The sequence below is a fragment of the Rhipicephalus sanguineus genome, chromosome 10, assembly GCF_013339695.2.
Source record: "Rhipicephalus sanguineus isolate Rsan-2018 chromosome 10, BIME_Rsan_1.4, whole genome shotgun sequence".
Taxonomy (NCBI): domain Eukaryota; kingdom Metazoa; phylum Arthropoda; class Arachnida; order Ixodida; family Ixodidae; genus Rhipicephalus; species Rhipicephalus sanguineus.
The window spans coordinates 84,800,022-84,811,941 of record NC_051185.1 but is presented as its reverse complement, the minus strand read 5'-3'; the positions used below and the strand labels follow the sequence as shown (position 1 = coordinate 84,811,941).

At 44.9% G+C, this 11,920-nt stretch overlaps 1 protein-coding gene across 1 annotated transcript; it reads left to right on the top strand.

Moving 5' to 3' along the window:
* Positions 1-414: 414 nt before the first annotated feature.
* On the top strand, positions 415-11,007 carry LOC125760274 (uncharacterized). Its single transcript, XM_049420138.1, has 4 exons — positions 415-427; positions 4,884-5,175; positions 9,174-9,306; positions 10,969-11,007. Exons 1-4 carry the CDS (start codon positions 415-417, stop codon positions 11,005-11,007), a joined length of 477 nt encoding a protein of 158 aa, XP_049276095.1.
* The last annotated feature ends 913 nt before the right edge of the window (positions 11,008-11,920 follow it).

Below are 11,920 nucleotides of genomic sequence, written 5' to 3'. Positions count from 1 at the left end.
CGGCTGCATTTTCAATGGAGGAGGAAATGTTTGAGGCCCGTGATTTTAGCTTTAGGTGCACGTTGAAGAACCAAAGGTGGTCGAAATTTCCGGAGCCCTCCACTACGGCATCCCTCTTAATCATATCGTGGTTTTGGGGCGTATTATTATTATCATAGCGGCGAGCACAGACGTTGGGCGTCGATCAATCTGATCGTTTGTGAAACGCGTCGGCGTTTATGCACGCTCATTCGAAGGTTTCCGCATTGCCTTTGGTGACTACGTGAGTCCTAGAATAAAGTAGCGTCGAGCGAGCAATGTTATCATAAAATTGTCAATCAATCTGGAAGGTTCCGGTGCCGCTTGCGCCTATCGGTGGTTACACGTGTAACAAGAAAGAAGCCGGCGCGGCAATATTATTGCGACAGAGATCATATGGCCACCCTAGGTGGGTTTTGCCGTCGGCGCTGCCGTGTCGTTCCGTGTATTCATAACGCCCACAAGCAACAATAGTGCCCAGGAAAGTTTTTCAGAAGCGCCAGACCGGGGATTCGAACCTGAGAACCTCTCTAGCGGCGTGTTAAGCGACTCGGCCACGAACGCATAATCCTCCAACATACTAACGGCGAGCTCTCTATGTGCACCATTTATCTGTGGTGGTTAGCACAGACCCCCGAGTTTCTTCAGCGCGGCAGAGGCTTGTTCACTTATCAACTGCGAGGTGGCTCAAGCGCAAAAAGAATGCGCTTCGAAGAGCGTCGGCCCGCTCGTCCTTTGCCAAGGTTAGGCTGCACGCCTCCGGCTATGTACCTTAACCTACAAGGCGTAGTCACCCGTTCTGGCAGGCCTATCTCTTGAGAAGGGTTCAACATATGGCTCATAGCTTCGAATGTGTTGTGCTTTCATCGCACGAAGGTCACTTCGCTCGCTGCAGCATCGGTGTTTGCAGAAGGAGTGAGCTGATAGTCTTTCTACGCATTACATTCCAATATGTTTCTATCGCATTCGTTGCTTCACCCTGGCGGCGTAACTGTGACTTAATGTGTTTCAATATAGTTGTACTATAGGGTAAACGTAAGCTGAACACCTGGCATGACAGGTTTATCCATAACAAAACGATCATGATGACCTTTATTGGCAAACTCGGAGGAAACTGCGGCAGGCGTTTGCGTTGAATCGCAGCGATGGAGCAAATGCAATTTTAGCCTACGACAAGTTCAATAGCATCAGTTAATGGTTTGTCTGGAATAAAATGGCACATATAATTAGCTGCGAAACACGCTCGAACCCATGGCCTTGGCAAGGCAACCTCTTTTAAGGTGTGACTGTAAACAAAAAGCCAATTGAATTATTAGGGGTTAATGCAAATAAATATTGTAAACAAAGTACAGAAGTCTGTAAACTGTTGCCCTTGTACGGGATTGATGTCGTAGTGATTACAGGAACATGGCTTAACCCAAATAACCACGACTCGGAGACAGTGCCATCAGTTACTTCCTGACAGTTTTTACTCGTCTGCAGATTTCATATCTACCAATAACAGACAACGCAGACGTCAGACGTAAGGTTTGAAAATCCCCTGCCTTTAATCTGCATCTGTAACTCGAAGTTAAAAAGTAACATTACCCAGACAAAATTTAAAAGGTTTCATAAGCGCCATGCTGCTGAGTTGTGTCCTTTTTTTCTAAAGAAGATATGCGCTTTGTCGTTGGAAACGCCAGTGCTGAATTTTTTTCCTGCGGAGAGAAACAGCTCATACATTCAGAGATCAGTATCATTAACATACACACAATGTAAGGTAATGGAGCGTAGCTGGGGAAACACAGCGCAAAAGAGGACGAGGACGAAGGAACACAATACACTGGCTCTCTCCCAAAAGCATGCGGGGAAGTCCCCTTCCGTGAGGAAAAGCCACCTTCTTGTGAGCGAAAGCGAACATTTTGGGGCGTACCACACTACCTAATATTTGATATATAAAGCGTTCCGGCTGTTTTCATTGAAAGTAGCCGTAGATTATCCTATTCATTGACATTAAAGTATTGTGGCGTTCAAAAATAGTTCGATATAAAGGAAAATTTGATTTACCCGAGCTCGATATAGTCGGCTTTGACTGTACCGGCTATCTGTAATAAAGTGTATATAGGCCAAAGTGGCCGATGCATGAACTATCGGCTGAGAGAACGCTGCTATGGCTACTACAGATCAGTTTAGGGTCATCTTGGTGTGCACTGTCGCTACTGTAGATGCAAACCTTTTTTCGATTGATGCCAGATTTTATCTCGATGTAAGTCAACTCTACAAGGGAAATCATCGAGGCAGCCGCCACATCACGTGCGGGTCAGAATTTCGTTAGCTTCCTACCGATAGCTTTGTGTGAAAAAGAGCTGACCCTCTAAGGCCCGTACTCACAAACCATCCTTATCCCGCGTTTTACTTAACGGTATTGTGTGTTTAATGCATTTGATCAACGATGTGGGATGTCTGCCGTGGCGGTGTAGCGTTTGCGGTGTTCGGCCGCTCACCCGAAGGTCGCAGGTTCGAACCCAGCCACGGCGGTCGCATTTCGATGCAGGCGAAATGCTAGAGGCCCGTGTACTATGCGATGTATGTTCACGTTAGGGAACACCAGATGGTCGAAATTTCCAGAGCCCTCCACTACGGCGTCCCTCATAATCATGTAGCGGTTTTGGGACGTTAAACACCAGATATTATTATTATTAAAAGTAGTGGGACGGCGTTCACAAACCAATCTTGTAGTTATCGTTTAACCTGTTACGCTTTTGTGCCCTGATAGCGCGTGTAGAGTGCACGGAAAGTTGAGGAAACCATGAGATAAGGATAAGATTGGTTTGTGGATACGGGCATTAGACAAGAATGCCAGGGCGATAGCGACATGACTACAAACGATGCGCAAATGCGGTCTTCGTTCATTCTGTTAAGCCTTCAATATAAATAACCGTACACAGTCAAAATGAATGCTTTGTTGAAAGTCTGCGCTGCGTTTTTCTACTGCGAGTGCCTCTCTTTTTCCGCGTTTGTATCGGCACTATCAGCTTTACGATTTAGGAGTATAGTGAAAATGTGCTAGTTGGTACTTGTTGCTTATGTTACAGCGCAACAAGAGATGTGTCCCGTTGTTTGTGTGACCTAGCTTTTTCATCGTTCTTGTCGTGCTGTAACATAATGAACGCTTCACTTGAACCAGCATGCTCTATTCAACTACTCAAGTTGCTTTCGTCACTCCGCTCAACTATGTGGCACCTTCGATGGCGATTCCCATCCCATGGCATCCATTGCGTTGTCTTAAGTGACCAGTGGTTCCCTTTCCTAGGCATTACGTAAGCTGCGCGGGTCCCTTGTTTTTTATTTTTTTTAATGGGCAATAGAATATCAGCTATGCCTGTTATCCCGCCCACTATTCTGCACTTCTGCCTCGTCATGTTGATTATCACTTTCCATTCAATAAAACACTGCTTGGCTCTTAACATTATTTCCAGTTTTTTTAATTATTCTCGCAGTTTCCACTCGAAACGGTAGTACCGGCAAAATGCAATGATTAATTTTTATATTTAGTGACATCAGTGTACTGCCGGTGAATATTTGCGAATTACTGCCGTATGCGCTCTACCAGTTGTTATTCTTCGGCAAATTTTCTTTGCTTAAGTAGCCTCCCCTGTTAGTCGTTAACCTTTAAGAAAGTAGCGCTATGATTGGGGCCAGTTGGTTCATGATGGCTTGACGATGAGCTTGTGTTAGGGTAACACACACTGCACATGAAAACTCATAGGACAAAGTTTAACAGGACCAGCGCTCGTACTGTTAAACTGTGTCCTGTCAGTTTTTTGTAGTATTTTACCCTACAAGCGCGTCGCTAAATGACCTTTGTGACAGTTTTCTAACAGCAATTCTATGCAGTCTAAAGTTTACTTTCGGCTTGTGCTGTTATATACCAGCTTACTGACCGACGTATAGTGTTTTTGCCTTTATACATTTTCGATGCTTGACGCTTCTGTATTACCTTTAGCAGACCGGTATGCATAACCTCATCACCAGTAATCCCATCTGCAACTACACGGGCTGGATTCAGCAGTATTCCGAATTTTGATCAAGTAAATTACATCTCACTCTCTCGTGGCACTTACGATAACAAAAAAAAACTCACTTATTGGCATCATCCCAGAATGCTCTGGGGTTTACTGCTTGCTTAGCTAGTTTTGTGAGAAACTTTATGCGTTATGTGCAAAGCCCAACTTGGCCTATTTTTTAGGGGCGTAGCTCCTCTTAGTCTAACCTTGTCCCATGTCAGGCGTAACCGCGGTAGTATTTCCCGAACAGTATAATAGATGGCGCTGTCCCATAGAGATAGAAAAATGTTAATGAAAAAAATAGAAATAATTTTAAAAAATAAAAATAAAAAATAAGAATAAGAAAATAAAAAATAAAAATAAAAAACAAAAAATCAAAATAAGTAAGAAATATAAAAATAGAAAAATAAAAAAGGGAAAACGGAAAAAGGAAAAATAAACAAAGCGGCGTATCGCTTTGATTACTGCTGGGCGAAACCACTGAACATTTCACGGTGTACACATGATTCCTTCAGGAGCTTCGCCCAAGCTCTTCATCATTCACCCGTGGATATGCTGTAATTTTTTTAAACCCGCCGCGCTTGTCTAGCTGTAATGGTGCTCCACTGCTGATTCGAAGGCCGCGGGATCAAATCCCGGCCGCGGCGGCCGACTTTCGATGGAGGCAAAATGCTAGAGAACCATGTGCGTAGCTTTAGGCGCACGATGAAGAGTCGCAGGTGGTCGAAATATCCAGAGCCATTCATTAAGCCGTTGCTCATAATCATATCGTGGTTTTGGGATGTGAAGCCCAAACAGTTCTTATATCAACACTTCCAGGTGCCCGCGCCAGTGCAGTGAGCAACGGTGTGGACGTCGACGGCTGTGAAAGTGCTGACAACAATTTGGGTTTCGAACGCTCCTGCACGTGGGAGCCCGGTGAGAAGCGATGCTGGATTGTTTCCGACTTCGACCTGTGGAACCGCATCCTTGCCCGAAACAACGTCAAAATTCGAGAGTACCAGTGGGGCGAGATTTCGCTCGAGAGCTACCAGTGGCCCGCAGGCAAACCTGATGTGCTGGACATGCTTCGTGCTTCTCTGCTCATCCATCTGCTGCTTCGACAACACAGGTATTTGTCGACTGTTCATGCGGTATATAGTTCTGCGAGATATAGCCAAAACCACCATTCGTCTTACTCTAGTTGTCACTACGTTTTACAGCGTTTTGTAGCTGCGTACGTAGGAAGAGGGAGAAAAAGAAACGACAGCAGATGTAACGTACAGCGAAATTTCATTTTGCAGAAAATTGTAGTATTTCTTGCTTCTTTTCCTTTTCATTTGACGGGTTTCGTAAAAGTCACGTTTTGGCAACGGCTTTTAATGTGCGCTTGAACGCAACCAGTCTTCAGATCGTTTCTTAAACAAGGCGAATTCACGAGAGCGCGAATTATGCCGCCACTGAAAAAAAATCACATGGTCCCTTTGCATGTGCCTGAGACCACTCAAAGGCAAATAGCGATCATCCTGTTTTTCGTAAATCCTATGTATTGGCCCTTCTGAAAGCTTTCCGCAACTAACGTGCTTTTGAACTGCCTCCACGTTCGGAGGAATTGCCAGCTCTTTGCACCTCACGTGGTTTTGCGCTGCCTCACAGCATCGGTCCACCTCTGACCAAGCGACGATGACATGTGATGACAGCATCATGTGATGTCACGTTATGACATCGTCACAACGTCATTGCTAATGACGTGATTTTTTGCGTTCTTGTCAATGACGCGGAAGGTTACTTGTCAGGGCATCTAGGCTTCTGTCTTTAAAACCAGTGTTGGCGGTAACACGTTACAAGTAACGGCGTTACCGGTAACGCGTTACTTTTTCCAGTAACTTAGTAACGTACTCGTTACTATTTCGGAACTGTAACGGGTAACGTACTTTCGTTACCATTTTTCGGTAACGTGAGGTTTCACGTTACTCGTTACTTTTTTGTTTCAATTATCCTCGCAGTTTTACACAAAATTCATTCGTCTTGTAGGAGCGCCTTTCTCGGAGCTTGCCCCGACGTTATTTCGTCGCTGCGGCAGACTGCTGTCGGCCCGCCAAGCGTTGACAAAGCGACCTCGGGCGGGGTCTTTTTTTGCGAGTGTGAAATTGCAATGTGGAGCATATTGCCGAAATTTATTAAACAGACCTGCTACAGTTTCGGCTACCTTGTTATCGAGTTTCAAGCTGTAGTTGATTGTCGATGAAGCGAAGTGTAATGCGGTCCTCGTAATCGTCAAAAGCGAGCTGTCGAGGTCTGCTCGGCTTGTGGACATCAAGACTCGGTGTGAGCTCCAGCGCAAAGGAGGATGACTTCTTCTAAGATGCCTTCTGAATGTAATCGCCAACTGCAGATAAGCGAATGTCTCTGTTCCTTTGATGACGCATGGCATCGCCATGAGCGAGATTTATGTCATTTAAGCACTCCTTTATTGCTACAAAATGTGCGCATTAATTTTGGTAGAAGAAGCATGCCGTCATAATTACTGCAAGCATCTTCAGAGATATTTTCATTGCGGAGAGCGTTGATGATGATATCGATTACTTTGTGTTCAATGACCCATTCCGAAAAATAGCTTCCCCATGTGCCACAGAGTTAGAAGCCATCACATGTAACAACTATACAGGACTTTAGGCCACTATAATACTGCGAAGATACGGCAGATTTGTGCAAATTGTTCTCGTTTGATCAGTATTTCTGGTAACTTTTGTTTGCGCAAGAACTTTATTGTGACATATAAATATGTGTTTTATAAAGTTGCTATTGTAGGCTCTTGAGGCAAGGACGCACTGATTAAGGTTTCTGACTATGGGGTAACGGCAGAAGTAACGGCCGTTACTTTTTTTCGGTAACGGTAACGCGTTAGCTTTTTTTATGGGTAACGCAGGGTGGTAACGCGTTCCTTTTTCTTTAGCGTAACGAGTAACGTATTTAGATACTTTTTTTCGGTAACGCATACAGCACTGTTTAAAACAGGCGACCCTTTTCGTCGCTACCGTCAGATGAGCGTTGCCAACATGTTCGGATTTTTCGCTCCGTTCAGAGCAATCGCAGCGAATTTTGTTCACACCCGTGGGAATAGCACCGAGCCATCGAGATTACGCGGGTCGTGCTAGCGATGACAGTGGAAGGTGTTCCGTATCCGGTACGTGCGATCAGTTGCGACGCGTCAGTCGAGGAAATAAAAGCCTGCGCTTGAGATTATAGTCCTCCATTTGTATGTGTTTGTACAATGTGTGCCAAACGAAATACATCTTTATCGTGCACAACAGCTACAACACGCGAGGGTATTTAGATCATAAGCGAGACAACGCAAGACCATTGCGTGATGTTTATTAAACCTCACGGCAAATCGTCAAATACTAGGTTACACATAAATACACAGTTTGGCACGCGTAAACCACAAAGAAGGGGGCTCTAGCAATTGAACAACTGGAGCGAGTTCGTTTGTGATTGATGTATGCGTCACTGCGTCCTTGTTTTTCAAGCCCGCCAAAAATACAGTATGCTGTTCCAACTAGCCCAAGAAACAGCACTCCTAAAACTTACTTGCCTTCTCTTATCTCGCAAGTCCCTCCACCGCCACTCTCTGGCGGGCTTTGATGTCCGTTACAAAGTTTCGTCGTCTGTCGTTATGGACAGTTCTGGTGAGGCGTGCGTTGGCCGTAGTCGGCAGTTTCTGGGTGCTCGCTCGCAATGTGCTTCTGCGCCGCGACATTTTACGACTCACGCCGTCCGTGCATCATGCTTTGTTGCTCGAATATTTCAACAATATTTCCAGCGCCGCGCGGCTTCTGTACCTCTTGCGGTCACGACGTATGCCGTGTGCGCCGCCATCTTGAATTCCGCCCATCCGCAAGGCCCGTAACAGAAGCGGCGCTTCGCGCTGGCGTCTCAATAAAGGCATCCAATCGCAGCCACGCAAAGCAACACCCCTCCTGCTTAGTCCCGCCATGGATGGCGTGCCGGTTAGGCCGCCTGTGCGTGCGCTTCCGCAAGCGCCAGGCTCATTCTAGTCATGCATTAGATATATAGCTAAATGGCAGGCTGCAAAAACATGCAATGGCAAAGTTTCCTGCTGAGACACCAGACCAAAGGGAAGCCAGATTAACACGTTATACAGAAGCTTACCGAGAGGGGATGTGTGAAAATATAAAATCTACTGCAGCCGCCACCGGTGGGCACAGTCGTCGGAAAACCAAGCCAAACGTACCTTTCGCATGTGATAAGTAGGTTTACAGAGTTGAACCTCCACCAATTTGTTTAACAGCGGAGTTGTTAAGGCTTGGAGTAACTCCACGCAGCCTACGCGAGAACTCGGGTGGGTATGCGCCAAGGAATTGGGCAAGCCCCGCTATCGAGTACGGCAGGTGCTAGGAAAAAGCGAAGATAGTGGAGGGAGAGAGCAGAGCGAAGGAGAGTGACGTATAGCGATGGGGAAGGAGGTTGGAGCCTGGAGTGGGAGAGAGTAAAGTCTAGTAAAACGAGGAGTGCATGCTGAGGCAAAGAACAGGGAAGGAAGCGTTAAGTGAAAAGTGCGAAGTGGTGAGGAGGAGAAGATATTAAAACAAAATAAATATCTTGGCAAGGCGGGATTCGAACCGGGTACCCGCGGTCCGAAGGCGAGCGTCTTAACAACTCGGCTATCCAGGCACGGCAGCGGAACAAGTACTTATGGGAACCATATGATGGTGTCACTGTGGGCGAGAGATAGGTAGAGAGAAAGGGAAAGGCAGAAAGAAAGAAAGGAACAGAGATAAAGAAATATGGAAAGAATGGAAAGAAAGCATAGCGTATATATTTATGTATAGCAAAGTATAGTATAGTATATTCTGTATAGTATAGTATATTCATCTATGTATAGTATAAAAAAGAAAGGCGAGAGTGAGGAGGAGTAATGTGAAAGTGAGGGTGAAGAAAAGGAGGAGGGGAAGGCCACCAGCTCTGCTGCTTCAACAGTCTTCACACCATTAGTGCGTAGCTATCCATTTTTTTTTTCATGGCAATTGGGGAGCTCGATCGACTCCCATTTCTTCACTTAATTTCGTACAGTTTGTAATTAGGGACGCTCGTCTTGATCATGCGCAGGTGCGTGGCATACATTTACTTCGATATTACAACATATATGGAGAAGCTCGTCGTTTGGCACGCCCTCAAGACTGGCGCCGTGGGTGTCTATCGACTGGAATGCAAGCTCTGGCTCCTCGATGTTCCCGGCTCGGTGAGTATACTGGCAGAAGCCGCACTGTTTGTTGTCAATACTTTAACAGGATCTTTCTTGACGCTGGCTGGTACATACATGATGTATTTGCATTCAGGATAAAGCTCATCGACTATGCATTCATTTTGTCTTTGTTGTGTTATTTGTGTTTTTATTATTTTTTGCGCTGATTCAATGTATTCCGTGGAGTCTTCTTTCGAACTTTTATTTTCGCTTCCAATAAATTGCGTTTGTCATTTTTATCTACTTTGTGCATTTCAATACTTTCTTGTACTTTTTACGTGTAAATTTTATGTTTTTGTGTCTGTGCCTTCTCTGAAAACTGGTTTTGTGCATCGCACCTGCTATGCTATTTTGGAGATTGGAGTATCTAGAAATAAATAAATGTATAGTGGTCGTAGGTAGCGCGTAAGTTTTTTCCGAGTACAGCAAAACACTAAGATGACGAGCAGTTATTGTACTCGGTCTAGTCAAGCTCCATCTTTTCGTTTGCAGTGTAGCCGTACAGAAAACCTAATGTGCAACAAGCGGTTCTGTTGTGTAGACCAAAAATGGAGATATTGTCTGTAATTACTTTACTTGCAGTGCCTTAAGCAGAGCTTAATAGTAACTGTCGGGCTTTAACGTCCCAAAAGCACGATATGATTATGGGACCTGGGGTTCTTTAACGTGCACCTAAATCTAAGTACATGGGCCTCAAGCATTTTCGCCTCCATCGAAAATACGGCCGCCGCGGCCGTAAGCAGAGCTTGGGGTAGTAACTTTTCAGCACACGCAGGAAAAAAAAGCATGCGATTGTAAATGCTTTTCACATTTTCTCACCGCACGTTTAAAACAATTCGCGAAACTTATCTATTTCTCCCTCATTTCTTATGTGAAATAATTGATGGCACTTTGAATAAATTGGAAATACAGTAAAAGCTCGTTAATTCGCGCTCGGTTAATTTGAACTTAGAGTTAATTCAACAGACGCCCTGGCCCCGGCCCTGAGTATTTGAGGAAAGCTCCCGATAACTCGAACGCGTGGGTATCCCCAATCGTTAGTTCGAACTGGGAGCGCCTGGTTTTCATTGCTCCTCGCAGATATCGCCTCAGAGTGATCACAGTGTGTTGCAAAACCAAACCAAAACAGATTTACTAGATATTCAAAACAAGGAAACCGCAGCATTTCTCAGCAGATGAGAATTCGGACGCTGCGCTGGAGCTCTTGGGCAAGCTGCAGACAATGCTCATGGAGTGGTGACAGAAGAAACACAAGCAAGTAAACCCTTGACTGCGTTAATTCTCTCATGTAAATAAACGTGCTTTGGAGCATAACTATCGACATTAAGGCTCACTGCTCACATGAATGCATGTCGGTGCTTGTTTCTGGCGTATCACTGACATACCAAATAATTCTCTTCGCTGCTCCATGAATTTAATTTACGAAATCTCCTGCCACAAACGTGTAGTAGTGCTTAAATCGCGATAACGAGTCCAGAGGTGGCTTGTTTGGGTTCTACCCATGCAGTGTGGCGCGATTTACGTTCATTCTAGCGCCCTTCCGTGAATTCGAACTCCACTTAACTCTAACAATTTTGTAGTGCCCTTCGAGTTCGAATTAACGAGTTTTTACTGTATTTGTACAACAAGTGTCGTTCACCATTTGTTGTTCGTGCACAGCATCATCCGGTGCAACAAGCAACCGCAGCAAATTGTTGATTGCCGTACTGAGTTATCATTTAGAGCTTTACGATTTAATGTATAGAGGCATGATCCTTTTCATGGAACTTTCCTGCACTTGTTATAATTATGTTTGCCAAGTTGTCTATCTAGCCGGCGGTATGCAAACTTTGTGTGTCCTCCTTCCAATGATGGCTTCTGGTGCTGCAGGCACGTCAATGCTGCGAGTGTATATGACTGGCTAGCGAAATCACATGGTGAAGTTAATCCTCTGCTAGTTGTGAAGTAGGCGCGCCTACACTGGATTTAGTAAACCGAGATGAAGTGACATATGGGCGCAGTCAATGGCGTTTCTGCGAACGCCTCGTGTAAGGTTATTTACAGCCGGCGCAACCGGAATCTGCCACGTGCGCTATCCTTGTTATCTACATGACCCGCTTATGCGCACGGCTACCTTGCCTTACTTTATCACAATTAATGGGTCCATAATTAATGTGATTTCACATTAGTGTGATTCGCATTAATGTGATTAATGTGAAATAATTGCTGATTTATCTGCCTATAGTTTCGGTTTGTGTCGAGAACTGGAAGTCTCTCATTAACATAATTAAGGAAAGTTCGAAAGTGCAACAGAACAAAGTTAGTTTGAAAATGAAGCCTGCGTTTCCATTTACTTGAAGAAGAATGTGCTCATCCACATCATCCGGTAAATTCTAACACCAATTGACAACCACAATCTGAAGTGTGGTGGGGAGTTCCCTTTCGATATTTATTTTCCTCTTTATGCCACCTTCCGAGTTTTGAGGCTAGCTAGAACAAAATATTCCTTCGTTACGGATGAAACCGAGGCTCTTTGTCTCTGTGTTTTCGGGAAAATATTATCAAGACGAATCTATTCCAACTAGGCCGACTCGCCGTAAAGCTTTTGCTCCTTTTTTTGGCGTCCTTTTTG

Excerpts from the sequence above, each read along its gene's own strand:
- LOC125760274 (XM_049420138.1), top strand. Across the intron at positions 5,176-9,173 it reads CTGCTGCTTCGACAACACAG|GTGCGTGGCATACATTTACT; the intron begins GTATTTGTCGAC and ends GATCATGCGCAG. Across the intron at positions 9,307-10,968 it reads TCCTCGATGTTCCCGGCTCG|CATCATCCGGTGCAACAAGC; the intron begins GTGAGTATACTG and ends GTTCGTGCACAG.